The following is a 21,765-nucleotide window of genomic DNA, read 5'->3' on the forward strand; positions in this document are numbered from 1 at the left end:
GAATCCCCAAAATTAACCAAAAATTCACCCAAAATGCCCAAACATCACCCCCACAACTGCCCCAAAATTTCCCCCAAAACCCTGAAATTCAGCCCAAATTGCCCCAAATCCCCCCAAGAAGGCGCCGTGTCCGGGTGGGCGGGGCCGCTTTATTGGGGCAATTTGGGGTTTTTCCCGGGGGGGGTTGGGGGCGGGGCCGTACAAAGGGGGGAGGGGCGGGGCCGTATCAAAAGGGGGGCCCGGGTGGGGGAGGGTCAGAAGAAATCCACGTCCTCGGGGGCGTCCAGGTCCCGGTACTCGACGATGGCCCGGGGGTCGCCCCGCACCATCCTGGGGGCAGAGAGGGCGGAAACGGGCAAAAGTCACCCCAAAATGCAGCTCAAAATACAGCCCGAAATACAGCTCCAAACTACCCCAAATCACCCCAAATCCAGCCCAAAGTCACCCCAAAATGCAGCTCAAAGACCACCCAAAGTCACCCCAAATCCAGCCCAAAGTCACCCCAAAATGCAGCTCAAAATACAGCCCAAATACACCCCAAAATGCAGCTCCAAATCACCCCAAATCCAGCCCAAAATCACCCCAAATCCAGCCCAAAGTCACCCCAAAATGCAGCTCCATATCACCCAAAATACAGCCTGAGATACAACCCCAATCCAGCCCAAAATCCAGCCCAAAATCACCCCAAACCAGCCCAAAACTACCCCGAATACAGCCCAAAATACAGCCCCAAACCAGCCCAAAATACAGCCCCAAACCAGCCCAAAATCCAGCCCAAAATCACCCAAAATCCAGCCCAAAATCACCCAAAGTCACCCCAAACCCAGCCCCAAACCCAGCCCAAAACCACCCAAAATGCAGCTCAAAACCACCCCGAATACAGCCCGAAATACAGCCCCAAACCAGCCCGAAATCACCCCAAATCCAGCCCGAAATGCAGCCCCAAACCCACCCAAAACCACCCCAATTCCACCCCAAAAACACACCCCACAATTCCCATCCCCCGTTTTTGGGGTCCCCATGTCCATTTTCGGGGTCCCCATGTCCATTTTCGGGGTCCCAGATCCCATTTTTGGAGTTCCCATTCCCATTTTTGGGGTCCCCATTCCCGTTTTTGGGGTCCCCATTCCCATTTTCGGGGTCCCATTCCCATTTTTGGGGTCCCAATCCCATTTTCGGGGTCCCCAATCCCATTTTCGGGGTCCCCAATCCCATTTCCGGGGTCCCCAATCCCATTTTCGGGGTCCCAATCCGATTTTTGGGGTCCCAATCCGATTTTCGGGGTCCCCAATCCCATTTTCGGGGTCCCCATTCCCGTTTTTGGGGTCCCCATTCCCATTTTTGGGGTCCCCATTCCCGTTTTTGGGGTCCCCATTCCCATTTTCGGGGTCCCATTCCCATTTTGGGGTCCCAATCCCATTTTCGGGGTCCCCAATCCCATTTTCGGGGTCCCCGATCCCATTTTCGGGGTCCCAATCCCATTTTCAGGGTCCCCGATCCCATTTTCGGGGTCCCCGATCCCATTTTCGGGGTCCCCAATCCCAATTTTGAGGTCCCCAATCCCATTTTCGGGGTCCCCAATCCCATTTTCGGGGTCCCCATTCCCGTTTTTGGGGTCCCCATTCCCATTTTTGAGGTCCCCAATCCCATTTTGGGGTCCCCATTCCCATTTTTGAGGTCCCCAATCCCATTTTCGGGGTCCCCGATCCCGTTTCCGGGGTCCCAATCCCGTTTCCGGGGTCCCCAATCCCGTTTCCGGGGTCCCCAATCCCGTTTTCGGGGTCCCCATTCCCGTTTCCGGGGTTCCCGATCCCGTTTTCGGGGTGCCTCACCTGCTGCGGGGTTTGTTCAGGTACCCCCCCCCGGCCCCGCCCTGCCCCCGGAAGGTTTCGTAGCTGCCGCGGCCCCCGTAGGGCCCGGGGGGGTACGGGTGGGATCCTGCGGGCAAAAACGGGTTAAAAACACCCCAAATCGGCCAAAATAGCGAAAAAAAATCCCCATCCAAAATATCCCCAAAAAATCCCCAAAAAATCCCCCAAAAATCCCCCAAAAACCCCCAAAAATCCCCCAAAACCCCCAAAAATCCCTAAAAAACCCCAAACCCCCGTAGGGCCGGGGGTACGGGTGGGATCCTGCGGGAAACAAGGGGTTAAAAACACCCAAAATTATCCCAAAAATGTCCCCCCAAAAACCAGCCAAAATACCCCCCAAAATATCCCAAAAATATTCCCAAAAAACCCCCCAAAATCCACCCAAACCCCCCCAATTTCCCCCAAACCACCCCCAGACCCTCCCCAAACCCCCCAAATCCCCCAGTTTCCCCCCAAATGCCCCGATTTCCCCCAAATGCCCCGATTTTCCCTGATTTCCCTGATTTTGCCAATTTTGCCGATTTTCCCCAATTTCCCCGATTTCCCCCAATTGCCCCAATTTCCCCGATTTCCCCCAAATGCCCCAATTTCCCCGATTTCCCCGATTTTGCCCCGATTTCCCCGATTTCCCCCAAATGCCCCGATTTTGCCCCGATTTCCCGATTTCCCCGATTTTGCCCCGATTTCCCCGATTTTCCCCGATTTTGCCCCGATTTCCCCGATTTTGCCCCGATTTCCCCGATTTTGCCCCATTTCCCCGATTTTGCCCCATTTCCCGATTTTCCCCGATTTTGCCCGATTTCCCGTTTTCCCGATTTCCCCAATTTTGCCCGATTTCCCCGATTTCCCGATTTTGCCCGATTTCCCGATTTTCCCGATTTCCCCAAATGCCCGATTTTGCCCGATTTCCCGATTTCCCCAAATGCCCGATTTTGCCCCGATTTCCCCTGATTTCCCTGATTTTGCCCCGATTTCCCGATTTCCCCAAATGCCCGATTTCCCCCGAATTCCCCGATTTTGCCCCGATTTCCCGATTTGCCCGATTTCCCGATTTTCCCCGATTTTGCCCGATTTCCCGATTTCCCTGATTTTGCCCGATTTCCCGATTTCCCCGATTTCCCTGATTTTGCCCGATTTCCCGATTTGCCCGATTTCCCGATTTCCCCGATTTCCCCTGATTTTGCCCCGATTTCCCCCGATTTCCCCGATTTTGCCCCGATTTCCCCGATTTCCCGATTTTGCCCGATTTCCCCGATTTCCCCCGATTTCCCCTGATTTTGCCCCGACTTCCCCGATTTTCTCCCGATTTTCCCCGATTTCCCCGATTTTGCCCCGATCCCCGCTCCGGTACCTCCGTAGCCCAGCATGGGCGGCCGGGGGCTCCCGTAGGGCATCAACCCCTGGGGGGACTGCGGGGGGTACGGGAGCCCCCCCGGGGTCAAACCTGGGGTCACAGGTCAAAGCGGGGTCACACAGGGGTCACCGTGGGGTCACAGGTGACACAGGTGACACCCACAGGTGACACAGGGGGTGACACAGGTGACACACAGGTGACACAGGTGACACACAGGTGACAGGTGACAGGTGACACAGGGATGACACAGGTGACACCCACAGGTGACACAGGGGGTGACACAGATGACACACAGGTGACACCCAGGTGACCCAGGTGACACCCACAGGTGACACAGGGGGTGACACAGGTGACACACAGGTGACACAGGGGGTGAGACACACAGGTGACACTCAGGTGACGCACCCAGGTGACACACCCAGGTGACACAGGGATGACACAGGTGACACCCAGGTGACCCCCCAGGTGACCCTGGTGACACACACAGGTGACACGGGTGTGACACACCAGGTGACACAACCCAGGTGACCCCCAGGTGACCCCCAGGTGGCCCCGGTGGCACTGACCTGCGTTGGGTCCCGCTCCGGGGCCGCCCTTGCCCCCCTCGGGCAGCGCCGGGCGCTTGGGGTCCATGAGGAAATTGTTGAAGAACAAAACCTCCTTGCGCACGGCGCCCATCTTGTCGCCGTGCTTGTTGAAGATGTGCTTGCGCACGAACTCGGGGCCCTGGGGACATCCGGGACATTTGGGGACACTGGGGACATTGGGGACATCCAGGGACACCCATGGCATGGGGGACATTCGGGGACATTGGGGACACTGGGGACATTGGGGACATCCGGGACATTGGGGACACTGGGGACATTGGGGACATCCAGGGACACCCATGGCATGGGGACATTCGGGGACACTGGGGTGACACAGCCCCATCCTGTCCCCGTGCTTGTTGAAGATGTGCTTGCGCACCAGCTCGGGGCCCTGGGGACATTTGGGGACATCCGTGACATTGGGGACACTGACGGGATTGGGGACATCGACTCCCCAATGTCCCCAGGGTGCCCCCACCTTGAATTTCTTGCCGCTGAGGGGACACAGCCACTTGTCCTTGCCCAGCTCCTGTGTGTCCCCAATGGTTCCTGTCTGTCCCAAGCTGTCCCCAAGGTGTCCCCAATGTCCCCACCTTGAACTTTTTCCCGCTGAGGGGACACAGCCACTTGTCCTTGCCCAGCTCCTGCGTGTCCCCAATGATCCCTGTCTGTCCCCAATGGTTCCTGTCTGTCTCAGGCTGTCCCCAAGGTGTCCCCAATGTCCCCACCTTGAATTTCTTGCCGCTGAGGGGACACAGCCACTTGTCCTTGCCCAGCTCCTGCGTGTCCCCTGTGTGTCCCCAATTGTTCCTGTCTGTCCCAGGCTGTCCCCAAGGTCTCCCCAATGACCCTGACAGTGTCCCCAATGTCCCCAAGGCTGTCCCCACCTTGAATTTCTTCCCGCTGAGGGGACACAGCCACTTGTCCTTGCCCAGCTCCTGCGTGTTGGCGCTCACGAACTTCTCCAGCTCCTGCTCGGGGTCCTTGCGGCCGAGGCGCTGCGCCTCCTCCTCGGGCACGGAGCCGGGGCCGGCCAGCAGCGGGGCCAGGCGCGCCTCGAAGCCGCGCTGCCACTCGGACACTGGGGACATCGGGGACATTGGTGTGACCGGGAATGGGTAAAATATCCAAAAACACCAAAAAACCCCGAAAAAACCCCAAAAATCCCGGTAAAACTGCGCCTCCTCCTCGGGCACGGAGCCGGCCAGGCGCGCCTCGAAGCCGCGCTGCCACTCGGACACTGGGGACACTGGGGACATTGGGGACACTGGGGACACTGGGAATCCCAAAAAACTCCGAAAAACTGCAAAAAAACCCCCATAAAACTGAGAAAAAGGGGGTAAAAATGGGGTAAAAATGGGATTTTGGGGTCACTGGGATCGGGGTGAGCCGCGCCTCAAAGCCATGCTGCCACTTGGACACTTGGATTTTCGGGGTTATTTTGGGGTGAATTTGGGGTTTTTTGGGCTCACCTTGGCCGTGGGACACGCGGTTGGGTTTGGGGTGGATTTTTGGGGTGAATTCGGGGTTTTTTGGCTCACCTTGGCCGTGGGACACGCGGTTGGGTTTGGGGTGGATTTTTGGGGTCAATTCGGGGTTTTTTGGCTCACCTTCGCCGTGGGACACGCGGTTGGGTTTGGGGTGGATTTGGCAATTGTTTTTGGTACCTTGGGTGGGATCGGGTTGGTTTGGGGTGATTTTTGGGGTCAATTCGGGTTTTTGGCTCACCTTGGCCGTGGGACACGCGGTTGGGTTTGGGGTGGAATTTTGGGGTGAATTCGGGGTTTTTTGGCTCACCTTCGCCGTGGGACACGCGGTTGGGCGGCAGCGGGCCCCGCACGTGGATGATCCCGCACCTGTTGGGCATCTCGTCCTCGTTGGGGTACTCGGAGGTGTTGTAGTAATCGACCGAGTGCACGATGCGCAGGTACAGCAGGAGGCGGTCCAGCACCTGGGGACATCGGGGGGACATTGGGGGCACTGGGGGGACTGGGGGACATTGGGGACATTGGGGGCATTGGGGGCATTGGGGACATTGGGGACATTGGGGGACATTGGGGGACATTGGGGGCATTGGGGGCATTGGGGACATGGGGACATTGGGGGCATTGGGGGGCATTGGGGACATTGGGGGCATTGGGGGGGACATTGGGGGCATTGGGGACATTGGGGACATTGGGGGGACATTGGGGACATTGGGGACATTGGGGGCATTGGGGGGACACTGAGGGGACATTGGGGACACTGGGGACATTGGGGGACATTGGGGGCATTGGGGACATTGGGGACATTGGGGGACATTGGGGACATTGGGGACATTGGGGGCATTGGGGGGACACTGAGGGGACATTGGGGACGCTCTTGAAGACACTTTGAGGACACTTTGGGGACACTTTGAGGACACTTTGGGGACTCTTTGGGGACGCTTTGAGGACACTTTGGGGACACTTTGGGGACACCTTGGGGACACTTTGAGGGCTGTGGGGCCGCACCTTGAGCAGCTTCTCGTCGCGCTCCACGGTGACCTCGGCCGGGTTGGTCTCGCGCGCGGCGTCCTCGGCCGGGGCCGCGCCCTGGGCCTGGCCCTGGGCCTGGGCCTGGCCCTGCCCCAGCAGCTCCTCCTCCTCGGCGCTCACCTCCTCGATCAGGTAATCCGTGATGTGCCGCAGCACCGGGTTCTGCGCCTGCTTGGGGACAATGGGCACATTGGGGACAGCAATGGGGACATTGGGGACATTGGGGACACTGGGGACATCACCCGCGATGTGCCGCAGCACCGGGTTCTGAGCGCGCTTGGGGACATTGGGAACATCAGTGGGGACAATGAGGACATTGTCAGGGATGTGCCGCAGCACCGGGTTCTGGCCCTCCTTTGGGGACACTGGGGACATTAATGAGGACATTGGGGACACCACTGGGGACACCGGGGATCCCCTGGTGACATCACTGGTGACACTGGGGACGCTGGAGATGCCCCGGTGACACCACTAGGGTCACGCCAAAGGATCCTGGTGACCCCTGCGGTGACCCCGCGGTGACCCCTGCGGTGACACTGTGCCCCCGGTGTCTCACCCCGGGCTCGGCGGCGGGCGGGGGCTCGCTGTCCCCCCCGGCGCTGTCCCCCCCGGCTGTCCCGCGGCGCTGTCCCCGCGGCGGCGCCCGGGGGCTCCAGAGACGCCGGGCGTCCAGGGCCTGCACCAGGCGCGCGGCCAGCTTGATGTCGTGGCGCACGATGGGGCGGTGCTGCGTGAGCCCCGAGACGTTGCGCACGCGCCGCGTCAGGTCCCGGTTCACGCCGGGGCTCAGCTCGCACTCACGGAGCTGAAACACAGCAAAATCACCCCAAAAACCCATCACAACAGCCCCAAAATCCATCAAAACCCGGCCCCGAGACGTTGCGCACGCGCCGCGTCAGGTCCCGGCTCACGCCGGGGCTCAGCTCGCGCTCACGGAGCTGAAAATCACAAAAATCCATGAGAATCACCCCAAAATCCATCAGAATCACCCCAGAATCCATGAGAATCACCCCAAAATCCATCAGAATCACCCCACCACAATCCCACTCATCAAATACAGACTGAAAATCCAATCATGAGAATCCCCCAATCATCAGAATCACCCCAGAATCCATTCGAATCCCCAAAATCCATCAGAATCACCCCAAAATCCATCAAAATATCCCAAACATCCATCAAACCCAGCCTGGGTCACGCCAGGGCTCAGCTCGCGCTCACGGAGCTGAAAATCACAAAAATCCATGAGAATCACCCCAAAATCCATCAGAATCACCCCAAAATCCATCAGAATCACCCCCAAAAACCATCAAGACTTCCCAAAAAACCATCAAACCCAGCCTGGTTCACACCGGGGCTCACGGAGCTGGGAAACACAAAAATCCATGAGAATCACCCCAAAATCCATGAGAATTCCCTCAAAGTCCATCAAACCCCCCCAAGCCCACGAAATGTGCCCGTTTTGCCCCAAAACACACCCGGATGTTCTGCAGGCTCCAGCAGATCTCCTTGATGTTCACGCTGCGGTCGAAGGTCACCCAGCCCCTCCTGAAGAACCTGAGAGGAGAAAAAACTCCCTTTGTGAGCCCAAAAACCCCAAAATTCCACCCAAAATTCGCCCAAAACCCACCCAGCCCCTCCTGAAGAACCTGAGAGGAGAAAAACCCCACAGTGAGCCTCAAAAACCCCAAAATTCCACCCAAAATTCGCCCAAAATCCACCCAGCCCCTCCTGAAAAACCTAAGAGGAAAAACTCTTTTGTGAGCCCCAAAAACCCCAAAATTCCACCCAAAATCCACCCAGCCCCTCCTGAAAAACCTGAGAGGAGAAAAAACTCTCTCTGTGAGCCCAAAAACCCCAAAATTCCACCCAAAACCCATCCAGCCCCTCCCGAAGAAAGTGAGAGGAGAAAAATCCCACAGTGACCCCAAAATTCCACCCAAAACCCACCCAAAATCTGCCCGGCCCCTCCTGAACAACCCGAGCTTTCTGTGACCCCAAAATTCCACCCAAAACCCACCCAAAATCCCCAAAAATGCCCCCAAAATTCCACCCAAAACCCACCCAAAATCCCCCAAAAATGCCCCCAAAATTCCACCCAAAACCCCCCAAAATCCCCAAAAATGCCCCCAAAATTCCACCCAAAACCCCCAAAAATGCCCCCAAAATTACCCACCCAAAATCCCCAATCCCCCAAAATCCACCCAAAACCCACCCAAAATTCCACCCGAAACCCACCCAGCCCCTCCTGAACCCCCCCAAAACCCCAAATTCCCCCGAATTTGCCCCAAATTCCGCTCACCTCCTCTCGGGCTGCGGCTCCGACAGCGCCACGCGCATGAACCCGGGGTAGCGCTTGCACAGCTGGGGGGGCACAGAGATTTTGGGGGGTTTTGGGGGAATTTTGGGGGATTTTGGGGCAATTTTGGGGGATTCAGGGGGATTTTGGGGGATTCAGGGGGATTTTGGGGGAATTTTTGGGGAACTTTTTGGGGTTTTTGGGTTTTGAGGGAATTTTGGGGGATTCAGGGGGATTTTGGGGGATTCAGGGGGATTTTGGGGGAATTTTGGGGGATTTTGGGGAACTCTTTGGGGTTTTTGAGGGAATTTTGGAGGATTCAGGGGATTTTGGGGAACTCTTTGGGGTTTTTGGGGGTCCCAGCCTCACGGGACTCCCCCCGCACCACCACGATCTCTGGTTTCGGGGGTTTTTTAGGGGTCCAAGGGCTGGTTTTTGGGTATTTTTGGATATTTTTGGGTATTTTTGCATATTTCTTGATAATTTTGTGTATTTCGGGGTATTTTGGGGTATTTTTGGATATTTTTTGATAATTTCGGGTATTTTTGGATATTTCTGGATATTTCTTGATAATTTCGGGTATTTTTGGGTATTTTTAAATATTTTTGTATATTTTTTGATAATTTGGGGTATTTTAGGGTATTTTTGGATATTTTTGGGGATTTGGGGTATTTTTGGGATATTTTTGGGGATTTTGGGTATTTTTGGATATTTTTGGATATTTTTGAATATTTTCGGGTATTTTTGGGGATTTTGGGTATTTTTGGATATTTTTGAATATTTTCGGGTATTTTTGGGGATTTGGGGTATTTTTGGATATTTTTGGGGATTTGGGGTATTTTTGGGATATTTTTGGGGATTTTTTCCCCTCTCACCGCCACGATCTCGGCCTGGGCGATGTTGGGCGCGATGTTCCTCATGAACAGCCTTTTGAGCGGCCGCGTTTTGGGGGGGTTTGGGGGGGGTTTTTGGGGTGGTTTGGGGGTTTTTGGGGTGGTTTGGGGGGATTTTGGGGTGGTTTGGGGGGTTTTTGGGGTGGTTTTGGGGGTTTCTGGGGGTCCCAGGGCTGATTTCTCACCGCCACGATCTCGGCCTGGGCGATGTTGGGCGCGATGTTCCTCATGAACAGCGAGCACGTTTTGTGCAGGGGTCTCGGCCTGGCCTCGGGACCCCCCCCCGGGGCCCCCCCCGGCCCCTCCTTGGCCTTGGGGGGAGGGGAGGGGGCGCTGCCCGCGGGGGGAGGGGTCCCGGCCGCGTCCTCGGGGGGGGCTTTGTCCTCCTTGGGCTCCTCTGGGGGGGCACACGGGGGTCACGGGGACACCCCAGAAATGCAGCACGGAGCCCCCCCCCAAATCATCGGGGCAGCAGAGACCCCAGAGACCCCAAACCCCACCCCAAATACCCCAAACCCCACCCAGAGACCCCAAACCCCCACCCAGGGACCCCAAACCCCACCCAGAGACCCCAAACCCCACCCAGGGACCCCAAACCCCACCCCAAAGACCCCAAACCCCCACCCCAGAGACCCCAAACCCCACCCAGGGACCCCAAACCCCACCCAGAGACCCCAAACCCCCACCCCAAAGACCCCAAACCCCCACCCAGGGACCCCAAACCCCCACCCCAGAGACCCCAAACCCCACCCAGAGACCCCAAACCCCCACCCCAGAGACCCCAAACCCCACCCCAGAGACCCCAAACCCCACCCCAAATACCCCAAACCCCACCCAGGGACCCCAAACCCCCCCAGGGACCCCAAACCCCACCCAGGGACCCCAAACCCCACCCAGAGACCCCAAACCCCCCACCCCAGAGACCCCAAACCCCACCCAGGGACCCCAAACCCCACCCCAAATACCCCAAACCCCACCCAGGGACCCCAAACCCCACCCCAAATACCCCAAACCCCACCCAGAGACCCCAAACCCCACCCAGGGACCCCAAACCCCACCCCAAAGACCCCAAACCCCCACCCAGAGACCCCAAACCCCACCCCAGGTACCCCAAACCCCACCCCAAATACCCCAAACCCCACCCCAGAGACCCCAAACCCCACCCAGGGACCCCAAACCCCACCCCAGAGACCCCAAACCCCACCCCAAATACCCCAAACCCCACCCAGGGACCCCAAACCCCACCCAGGGACCCCAAACCCCACCCCAAATACCCCAAACCCCACCCCAGAACCCCAAACCCCACCCCAGAGAACCCCACCCAGGGACCCCAAACCCCACCCCAAATACCCCAAACCCCACCCCCAAACCCCAAACCCCCCCAGGGACCCCAAACCCCCCCAGGGACCCCAAACCCCCTGAATGTTCCCTCAGGGGACCCCCACCCTTTTTCGCCCTCTCCCCCCAGTGTCCCCAGTGTCCCCCTCACCTTCTTCCCGCTCTCCCCAGTGTCCCCAGTGTCCCCTCACCTTTCCCGGGCTCTCTCCGTGTCCCCAGTGTCCCCAGTGTCCCCTCACCTTTCCCGGGCTCTCTCCGTGTCCCCAGTGTCCCCTCACCTTTCCCAGGCTCTCTCCGTGTCCCCTCGCTGTCCCCGCTGTCGCTGTCCCCGTCCTCGCTGTCCCGGCTGCGCTGACGCGGCCGCGCCTGCAGGGGGCGCCAGAGGGGGCGGGGCTTCAATAAAGGGGCGGGGCTTGCATGGGGGGGTGAAGGGATTTAATGAGGGCGAGAGGGACCGATAAGGGGAGGAGTACTTAGAGGGGTGTGGCTTATGTAGAGAGGCGGGGCTTGCCATGGGGAGGGGCTATTGGGGAGGTGGGGCTTGGCTGAAAGCCACACCCCTTGTTAGAAAACGAGTGTAGCTAATGAAAGGGGTGTGGTTTGTTACAAAAGGGGTGAGGTTTGTTACAAAAGGGATGAGGTTTGATAGAAACAGGTGAGGCTAACAGAAAAAGGGTGTGGTCATGTGGGGGCGTGGTCACTGACCTTGGCCCCGCCCTCCTTGTCACCTTCCTCAGCCTTGGGCCCCTTGTCTGGCCCCGCCTCTTCCTCCTCTGGCCCCGCCCCTGCAGCAGGCTCCGCCCCTGGCTCCGCCCCTTCAGCCTGTGGGGAGAGAGCGGGGGGGGGGTTCAAAGGGGACCCCAAAAGAACAAGAGACCCAAAAACAGCCCCCAAAAAACACCCCAGGGGCAAAAGGGACCCCAAAATACCCCAAAAAACACCCCAGGGGCAAAAGGGACCCAAAAAAACACCCCAGGGGCAAAAGGGACCCCAAAATACCCCAAAAACACCCCAGGGGCAAAAGGGACCCCAAAATAACCCCAGAGAGCCCAAATGAGACTGTGGTGACCCCAAAAGAGCCCCCAAAGACCCCTGAGAATCAAAGGAACCTTAAAACACCCCCCAGGGAACCCCAAGGAAGACCCCAAGGACCAAGGGGACCCCAGAAACCCCCAGGGACCCCCAAAATCCCGCGACCTTGGTGCCGTCGTCGCCGTCGGGGCGCTCGGCCGGGCCCTTCCCGGGGGGCTCCGGGGGCCTCGGCTCCTCCTTCTTGGGGCCTTCGGCCTTCTCAGCCCGCTCCTCCTCCTCCTCCTGCTCCAGGATCCGCAGGTCGTGCTCCGTGCCCCCCTCCATCTTAATCACCGCTGGGAAAACCGGGGAAAAACGGCAAAAAAATGGGTTAGAAACAGCCAAAAATGGGGTTAAAGCAGCTAAAAAAATGGGGTAAACACCGCTAAAAATGAGGCAGAAATTGGTGGAATTAGGATCGGAAATTGAGACACGCATGCATCCGTTTCCCCCCTCCATCCTGATCATTGTTAAAAATGAAAAGAAACATAAAGACTGAGAAAAAACTGCCAAAAATCTGGGTTAGAAACAGTCAGAAATGGGGTAAATGCAGCTAAAAATGGGGCAGGAATTCCTGGAAATCCGTTCCCCCTCCATCTTAATCACCGCTGGGAAAATGGGGGAAAAATGCCAAAAAATGGGCTCAAAACAGCCAAAAATGGGGTAAATGCAGGTAAAAAAATGGGGCAGAAATTCCTGGAAATCTGTTCCCCCCTCCAGCCTAATCACTGCTAGAAAATGTGGAAGAGTGGAGAAAAAACACTAAAATCTGGGTTAGAAACACTCAAAAATTGGGTAAACGGAGCTAAAAATGAGGCAGAAATTCCTGGAAATAGGATTAGAAATTGAGAGAGGGATCTCCCCCCTTTTTCTCCCCTCACACTTTCCCACCTATTTCTCCCCTCACGTTTTCCTCCCTTTTTTCCTCCCCTCACATTTCATTTTTTTCCCCTCACACTTTGTCTTTTTCTCCCCACATTTCCTCCCTTTTCCTTTTCCTCCCCTCATCTTTTTTGCCTTTTTCTCCCCTACACACTTTCTTGTCTTTTTCTCCCCTCAGTTTCCTGCCTTTTTCCTCCCCTCACGTTTTCCCGACTTTTTTCTCCCCTCACATTTGCCTGCTTTTCTTCTCCCCTCACATTTCATTTTTCTCCCCTCACCATTTTTGCCAATTTCTCCCCTCACAATTTCCCTCCTTTTTCTCCCCTCACGTTTTCCTCCCTTTTTCCCCCCCTCACACTTCCTCCCTCTTCGTCCCCTTCCGTTTCCCCACCTTTTTTTCCCCTCACAATTTCCCTCCTTTTTCTCCCCTCATATTTCCTTCTCCCCCCCTCACATTTCCTCCCTTTTTCTCCCCTTGCACTTCATTTTTCTCTTCTCACACTTTGTCTTTTTCTCCCCTCACGTTTTCCCGCCTTTTTCTCCCCTCACGTTTTCCCGCCTTTTTCTCCCCTCACGTTTTCCCGCCTTTTTCTCCCCTCACAGCTTCTGTTTTCAAGTACTCTCCAGAATGGACTAAAACTATTCAAAAAGTAAGTTCGAAACTCTTGCAAATCTCTTAGAAACACCCAAAAATGGGTCAATAAACTCAGAAATGGGGCAGAAACAGCCAAAAATAGCTCAAAAACCTCAGAAATGGAGCAAAACCACCCCCAATACTGGTCCAAAACCCTAAAGTGTGGGTCTGAAATGTTTCTGGGGCATCAGGAAGATTTTAGGGAGTGATTTTAAGGAGATTTTAAGGGATTTTTTCTGCAGTGCCAGGGAGGAATTTTGGGATATCAGGGAAGGATTTTCCTGGAGTGCCACAGAGGAACTTTTGGGGTGTCAGAGAGGGATTTTTTTGGACATCAAGGATATTTTTGGGACATCAGGGCTATTTTTGGGCCATCAAGGATATTTTTGGTGCGCCACAAAAGCCCTTGGCAGCCCTCAGGACCCGTTTGGTGCACATTGCCGCAAACTTCTCCAGCTATTTTCAGCCACCACCCCCAGCGGGCGTCTCTGGGGGGACCCAAAATGAGATTTTGGGTCTGGGGGTGCCGCGGGGGTACCTGCATCGAGCGTTTTGATGATCTGCGGGGCGCGGTCGATGTCCAGCAGCAGATTGTCGAACCAGCCGTGCTCCCACAGATACAGGAAAACGCCCAGGCGGTTCCTGAGGGCGGCCTGGGCCTCCTGCTGCCGCTTCCCGGCCTCGTCCGGGTGGTACTTGGAGCGAAACCTGGGAATTGGGGTGAGAAACGGCGAAAATGGGGCTCAGGGGGCTGCAGGGAACCCCCCCCGGCCCGCACGGTGATGGAGGGGAGCCCCCAAAATTGGGGGGGTTTGGGGAGGGGGAGTTTGGGGAATGGGGAGAGGGGAGGGGTGGGGGGGCTCGAATTTGGGTGTGAAATTGGCAGAATTTGGGTCTGAAATTGGGGAGAATTTGGGTCTGAATTTGGGTCTGAAATTGGGGAGAATTTGGGTCTGAATTTGGGTGTGAAACTGGGAGAATTTGGGTCTGAAATTGGGGAGAACTTGGGTGTGACATTGGGAGAATTTAGGTGTGAAACTGGGGAGAACTTGGCTCTGAAATTGGGAGAATTTGGGTCTGAATTTGGAGAGAATTTGGGTCTGAAATTGGGAGTGAAATCGAAAGAATTTGGGTATGAAATTGGGTCTTAAATTGAGAGAATTGGGGTCTGAATTTGGGGAGAATTTGGGTCTGAAATTGGGAGTGAAATCGAAAGAATTTGGGTCTGAAATTGGATCTGAAATTGGGAGAATTTGGGTCCGAAATTGGGTCTTAAATTGGGAGAATTTGGGTCTGAAATTAGATCTGAAATTGGGAGAATTTGGGTCTGAAATTGGATCTGAAATTGGGAGAATTTGGGTCCGAAATTGGGTCTGAAATTGGGAGAATTTGGGTCTGAATTTGGGTCTGAAATTGGGAGAATTTGGGTCTGAAATTGAGACATTTTCAGGGACGTTTTTAAGGGAGATTTTACGTTTTTAGGGGTGTTTTGAAACACTTTCAGGAATACTCTTAGGCCTGTTTTTTGAATTTTGGGGGTGTTTTTAAACATGCATCGAATGCAGGTTCCTGGGTGTTTTCATGTACATTTTTGGGTTGTTTTACACAGTTTTTATCACATTTCGAGTTCTTTTCAAAGTGTTTACGCACAATTTCGATGCAGTTCGTGTGAACTTTCAGTCTCATTTTTGGCGGGTTCTGGGCTGATTTGAGGAATATTTTGAGAGCATTTCCAGGGCACTTTTGGGGCATTTCTAGGACGTTTTGAGGAATATTTTGAGGGCGTTTCCAGGGTGTTTTTGGGGCATTTCTGGGCTGTTTTAGGATATTTTGGGATGGCGTTTCCAGGGCACTTTTGGGCATTTCTGGGCTTGTTTGGGATGGCTCTCTGAGGGCGTTTCCAGGTGTGTTCCAGGTGTTGTCAGGTGTCCCGTGGGGGGGTCGGGGGGGATGCTCATACCTACACTCGCCGCGAGCGTCGCCGTCCGCCGGGCCCCGAAAACTGCGGCGCTTTTAAAAACCCCGAAAATCGGCCGCGGTTTTTTTTGTTTTGTTTTGTTTTGTTTGTTTGTTTGTTTTCGGGCAAAACCCCACCAAAAAAATAAAATAACAAAAGTCCCTGGCTACGTCCTGCACTGAGACCTCGCCGCATTGTGCGCGGCCCCGCCCTCTCTGCCTGCCCCGCCCGGCGGCTCCGCGGCTCCTCGGGGTGCTGGGGGAGAAGGGAAGCGTTAAAAATCCCCAAAATCCACCCCAAGATCCGCCCCAAAGCGTACCCCAAAACTGCCCCAAATCCAGCCCAAAACTGCCCCAAAACTGCCCCAAAACTGCCCCAAAACTGCCTCAAATCCAGCCCCAAAACTGCCTCAAATCCAGCCCCAAAACTGCCCCAAATCCGCCCCAAAACTGCCCCAAAACTGCCCCAAATCCAGCCCCAAAACTGCCTCAAATCCAGCCCAAAACTGCCACAAAACTGCCTCAAATCCAGCCCCAAAACTGCCACAAAACTGCCCAAATCCAGCCCCAAAACTGCCAAAATACTGCCCCAAATCCAGCCCCAAAACTGCCTCAAATCCAGCCCCAAAACTGCCACAAAACTGCCTCAAATCCAGCCCAAAACTGCCACAAAACTGCCCAAATCCAGCCCCAAAACTGCCACAAAACTGCCACAAATCCAGCCCCAAAACTGCCCCAAAACTGCCACAAAACTGCCCCAAATCCAGCCCCAAAACTGCCCAAATCCAGCCCCAAAACTGCCTCAAAACTGCCTCAAATCCAGCCCCAAAACTGCCACAAAACTGCCCAAATCCAGCCCCAGAACTGCCAAAATACAGCCCCAAATCCAGCCCCAAAACTGCCCCAAATCCAGCCCCAAAACTGCCACAAAACTGCCCCAAATCCAGCCCCAAAACTGCCTCAAATTCAGCCCAAAACTGCCCCAAATCCAGCCCCAAAACTGCCCCAAATCCAGCCCCAAAACTGCCCCAAATCCAGCCCCAAAACTGCCCCAAATCCAGCCCAAAACTGCCTCAAATCCAGCCCAAAACTGCCACAAAACTGCCCCAAATCCAGCCCCAAAACTGCCCCAAATCCAGCCCCAAAACTGCCCCAAATCCAGCCCCAAAACTGCCACAAAACTGCCCCAAATCCAGCCCAAATCTGCCCCAAATCCAGCCCCAAATCTGCCCCAAATCCAGCCCCAAAACTGCCACAAATCCAGCCCCAAAACTGCCCCAAAACTGCCTCAAATCCAGCCCAAATCCAGCCACAAAACTGCCCCAAATCCAGCCCCAATCTGCCCTCTCTGCCTGCCCTGCCTGGCAGCTCTGCAGCTCCTGAGGGTGTTGGCGGAGAAGGGAAGTGTTAAACCTGCAGAGACCCCAAAAATCCACCCCAAAATCCACCCCAAAACCGCCCCAAAACTGCCCCAAATCCACCCCAAAACTGCCCTGAGACTGCTAGAATAAGGGAAGCGTTAAACCTGGAAAAACCCCAAAATCTACCCCAAATTCACCCCAAAATGGTCCTGAGAGCACTGGGGGAGAAGGGAAGTGTTAAACTTGGGAGATCCCAAAAATCCGCCCCAAAATCCACCCCAAAACTGCCCCAAACCCAGCCCTGAGAGTGCTGAGAGAAGGGAAGCATTAAACCTGCAGAGACCCCCAAAAATCCACCCTAAAACCACCCCAAATTCACACCCCAAAACTGCCCCAAATTCACCCCAAAACTGCCCCGAGGCAGAATTTTGGGGGTCCAGGGTGTTTTTTGTGGGTGCAGAATTGGATTTTTTGGGGTCTTCAGGACATTTTGGGGTTCCCAGCACATTTTTGGGGTGCAGAATTAGATTTTTGGGGTCTCCAGGACATTTTTGGGGTCTCCAGGACATTTTTGGCGTCTCCAGAACATTTCTGGGGTGCAGAACTGGATTTTTGGGGTCTCCAGGACACTTTTGGGGCACGAAAGGTTCCAGAACCCCCCCGCAGCATGTACCACTCCTCGTCCTTGTGGGCCAGGATTTTTGGGGTCTCTGGGACACTTTTGGGGTGCAGAACTGGATTTTTAGGGTCTCCAGGACATTTTTGGGGTCTCCAGGACACTTTTGGGGTGCAGAATTAGATTTTTGGGGTCTCCAGGACATTTTGGGGTTCCCAGCACATTTTTGGGGTGCAGAACTGGATTTTTGGGGTCTCCAGGACATTTTTGGGGTCTCCAGGACACTTTTGGGGCACGGAAGGTTCCAGAACCCCCCGCAGCACGTACCACTCCTCGTCCTTGCAGGCCAGCATTTTTGGGGTCTCCAGAACATTTTTGGGGTGCAGAACTGGATTTTTGGGGTGTCCAGGACATTTTTGGGGTCTCCAGAACATTTCTGGGGTGCAGAACTGGATTTTTGGGGTCTCCAGGACACTTTTGGGGCACGGAACGTTCCAGAACCCCTCCGTGGCACGTACCACTCCTCGTCCTTGCGGGCCAGCATTTTTGGGGCTCCCATGACATTTTGGGGTCTCCAGGACACTTTTGGGGCACAGAACATTCCAGAAGCCCCCGCGGCACGTACCACTCCTCGTCCTTGTGGGCCAGGAAGAACTCCTGCAGCTGCTGCCGCCGGAAGTCCAGCTTGTAGTCGTTGTAGCGCTTCACGGCCTCCGTCTCGTCCACGGCGTCGTCCAGGGACAGCAGGAACTCCTTGAAGCTCTTCATCACCGCGGGCGCCATGCCCAGGTCCACCTCCGCGATGGTGCCCAGCCTGGGGGGACAGCGGGGGTTTGGGGGCGATATCGGGGGATATCGGGGTTTGGGATCGATATCGGGGGTTTGGGGATCGATATCGGGGGTTTGGGGTCACTATCGGAGGATATCGGGGGTTTGGGGTCGATATCGGGGGGTTTGGGGGCATATCGGGGATATCAGGGGTTTGGGATCGATATCCGGGGTTTGGGGCTTATATCGGGGGGTTTGGGGAATCGGGGATATCAGGGGTTTGGGATCGATATCGGGGTTTGGGGTCGATATCGGGGGGTTTGGGATCGATATCGGGGGTTTGGGATCGATATCGGGGGTTTGGGATCGATATCGGGGGTTTGGGGTCAATATCGGGGGTTTGGGGTCACTATCGGGGGTTTGGGATCGATATCGGGGTTTGGGATATCGGGGGTTTGGGGTCGATATCGGGGGTTTGGGGTCACTATTGGGGGTTTGGGGTCACTATCGGGGGTTTGGGGTCACTATCGGGGGTTTGGGGGCGATATCGGGGGTTTGGGGTCACTATCGGGGGTTTGGGATCGATATCGGGGGTTTGGGGTCGATATCGGGGGTTTGGGGTCGATATCGGGGTTTGCACTAATGACAGGCCAGTTTAGGGCAATTACAGGTGAATTTGGGGTTGTTCTGGAACCTCTGAGAGTTTTGGGATTTTTTGGGGAGGTTTTAGGGGATCCCGGCCCCGTTTCTGGGGTGAATTCGGGGTTTTTCGGGGCTCACCTGGCCTGGATGGGCAGCAGCTGGTGCTGCAGGAGCTGCTGCCGATCCCGCACGGTTTTGGGGCCGTTTTGGGGCCGTCTGGGGCCGTTTTGGGGCCAGGAATTCCGGGATTTTTCAGGGGGGTTTTAGGGGATCCGGCCCGTTTCTGGGGTGAATTCGGGGTTTTTCGGGGCTCACCTGGCCTGGATGGGCAGCAGCTGGTGCTGCAGGAGCTGCTGCTGCATCTCGTGGGGGCCCCAGGGCGCCTGGGGGGGGCCGTAGGTGGGGCCGGCGCCGCCCCCCCCGTAGGGCAGCTCGTACCCGCCGTGGTACGGGTCAGCGCTGTGGTCATCCCTGCGGGGACAGGGGTCACACAGGGGTCACACAGGGGACAGGGGTCACACAGGGGTCACACAGGGGTCAGGGGTCACACAGGGGTCACACAGGGTCAGTGCTGTGGTCATCCCTGCGGCCAGAGAGGGCACACTGGTCACTCAGAGATCACTGAGGGTAATTTTGGGGTGACTTTGGGCAGTTTTGGGGTCTCTCACCAGCCGGTCTCAGCCGTTTCTGGGGCAGTTTTGGGTTAATTTTGGGTTAATTTTGGGTTAATTTTGGGTTAATTTTGGGGCAGTTTTGGGTTAATTTTGGGGCAGTTTTGGGCTCTCTCACCAGTCGCGTCTCAGCCGTTTTTGGGGCAGTTTTGGGTTAATTTTGGGGCAGTTTTGGGGTCTAATCTCACCAGTCCCGTCTCAGCCGTTTTTGGGGCAGTTTTGGGTTAATTTTGGGTTAATTTTGGGGCAGTTTTGGGTTAGTTTTGGGTTAATTTTGGGGCAGTTTTGGGTTAATTTTGGGTTAATTTTGGGGCAGTTTTGGGTTAATTTTGGGGCAGTTTTGGGCTCTCTCACCAGTCGCGTCTCAGCCGTTTCTGGGGCGGGCTCAGCTCGTGCCGGGGCGGCGAGAATCGCTCCCGCCGCGTGCGGTCGTAGTCCCGGTAATCGCGGCTGCGGCGCTCCCGGCCCCGCTCCCAGTCCCTGCCGGGGCAAACCAGGGCAAACTGGGGCAAACTGGGAACCAGGGACCCCCCCAGTATCCAAACTGGGGCAAACTGGGAACCAGGGACCCCCCCAGTATCCAAACTGGGGCAAACTGGGAACCAGGGACCCCCCAGTATCCAAACTGGGGCAAACTGGGAACCAGGGACCCCCCCACTGGCCCCCAAAATGGGAATCAGAGACCTCCCAGTATCCAAACTGGCGCAAACTGGGCCCAGGGTCCCCCCAGTATCCAAACTGGGGCAACTGGGAACCAGGGACCCCCCAGTATCCAAACGTCGCCAGGAACCAGGGACCCCCCCAGTGGCCCCCAAAATGGGAATCAGAGACCTCCCAGTGCTCCCAGTCCCTCCCAGTTCCCCCAGTCCCCCCAGTACCGGTCGCTCCAGTCGTCCCTCCTCCTCTCCTCCCTCTCCCGGGACCGTTCGTAGTCGCTGCGCTCCCGCCGGAACTTGTCCCTGCGCCGCCGGTCGTACTCGTCGTCACTGTCACCCATGGCGGCCTGGGGGGGACACGGGGGCACCAGAGTGACCGCAGAGTGACCGCAGAGTGACCGCACAGTGACCACACAGTGACCACACAGTGACCGCAGAGTGACCGCAGAGTGACCGCACAGTGACCGCACAGTGACTGCACAGTGACCACACAGTGACCGCAGAGTGACCGCAGAGTGACCGCAGAGTGACTGCACAGTGACCACACAGTGACCGCACAGTGACCGCACAGTGACCGCACAGTGACCGCACAGTGACCGCACAGTGACCACACAGTGACCGCAGAGTGACCGCAGAGTGACCACACAGTGACCGCAGAGTGACCGCAGAGTGACCGCAGAGTGACCGCACAGTGACCGCACAGTGACCGCAGAGTGACCACACAGTGACCGCAGAGTGACCGCAGAGTGACCGCACAGTGACCGCACAGTGACCGCACAGTGACCGCACAGTGACCGCAGAGTGACCGCACAGTGACCGCACAGTGACCGCACGCAGTGACCGCACAGTGACCGCACAGTGACCCCCAGGGCACTGAGACCCCACAGTGACCACCCGGCCCCCCCTGACCCCCCCAGTGACCCCAGGCCCCCCAGTCCCCTCTCATGACGCCCCCAGACCCCCCAGGACCCCCCAGTTCCCCTCCCATGAACCCCCGGGCCCCCCGGTTCCCCCTCACGACCCCCGGGCCCCCTCCCAGCCCCCATCCCGTGATGCTTTGCGGCCTCCCCCAAACACCCCCCGACCCCGGGGATCCCCCCCCCATCGCGCCCCCTCTATGACGTCACTGTCCCCCCTCCGTGACGTCACGCGGAGACCCCCGGACCTGCCCGCGCGCTCCCGGCCCCGCGCGCACCGCTCGCCTCCCGCTCGCTTCCGGCCCGCGCCGCTTCCGCCGGAAGTGACGTAGCGCGGCGCGGCCGCCGCCGAAACGGCGCCGGCGGAAAGAGGGGGAGGAGCGGCGGGGGGAGGACCGAGCCGCCTCTGGGGCTGCCCCGCGCCCGCCGGAGCCTCACCCGGGGCTGCTCCGGTGCGCGGGAAGCGCCGGGGCCGCAGGAGGAGCTCGGGGCGTTCCCGGGAGCCGGTGGGGCCGCCGGCGCCGCGCTCTTCTCTATGGTCGCGGGGGCCGCTCCGCCCGCGCTGCTCTCTATGGTCCCCGGGGGGGGGGAAATGGCGCCTCGCCGACTGCGCCTGCGCACCCGCCGCCTTCCCATTGGCCGCCGCTCCCGCGCGCGGGAAGGCCCCGCCCCTTTCCCGCCCTCCCCGGGCCCCACCATCTTCTCCGCGCGCGTCACGTGACGCGCGGCCGCCATT

The 21,765-nt window shown here is 56.9% G+C and overlaps 1 protein-coding gene across 1 annotated transcript; it reads right to left on the bottom strand.

Moving 5' to 3' along the window:
- Positions 1 to 136: 136 nt before the first annotated feature.
- Positions 137 to 21,623, bottom strand: SRRT (serrate, RNA effector molecule). The gene is made up of 20 exons (XM_030970071.1): positions 21,468 to 21,623; positions 20,335 to 20,459; positions 19,811 to 19,936; positions 19,101 to 19,256; positions 18,001 to 18,189; positions 13,981 to 14,150; positions 12,053 to 12,222; positions 11,561 to 11,677; positions 11,095 to 11,221; positions 9,703 to 9,914; positions 8,628 to 8,689; positions 7,804 to 7,882; positions 6,942 to 7,133; positions 6,305 to 6,496; positions 5,610 to 5,763; positions 4,700 to 4,893; positions 3,792 to 3,951; positions 3,223 to 3,315; positions 1,833 to 1,938; positions 137 to 330 (listed from the first exon to the last, which is right to left on the bottom strand). Exons 2-20 carry the CDS (start codon positions 20,451 to 20,453, stop codon positions 255 to 257), a joined length of 2,694 nt encoding a protein of 897 aa, XP_030825931.1. The 5' UTR covers positions 20,454 to 20,459; positions 21,468 to 21,623; the 3' UTR covers positions 137 to 254.
- Positions 21,624 to 21,765: the final 142 nt, after the last annotated feature.

This window comes from Camarhynchus parvulus, unplaced genomic scaffold, assembly GCF_901933205.1.
Source record: "Camarhynchus parvulus unplaced genomic scaffold, STF_HiC, whole genome shotgun sequence".
NCBI lineage: Eukaryota > Metazoa > Chordata > Aves > Passeriformes > Thraupidae > Camarhynchus > Camarhynchus parvulus.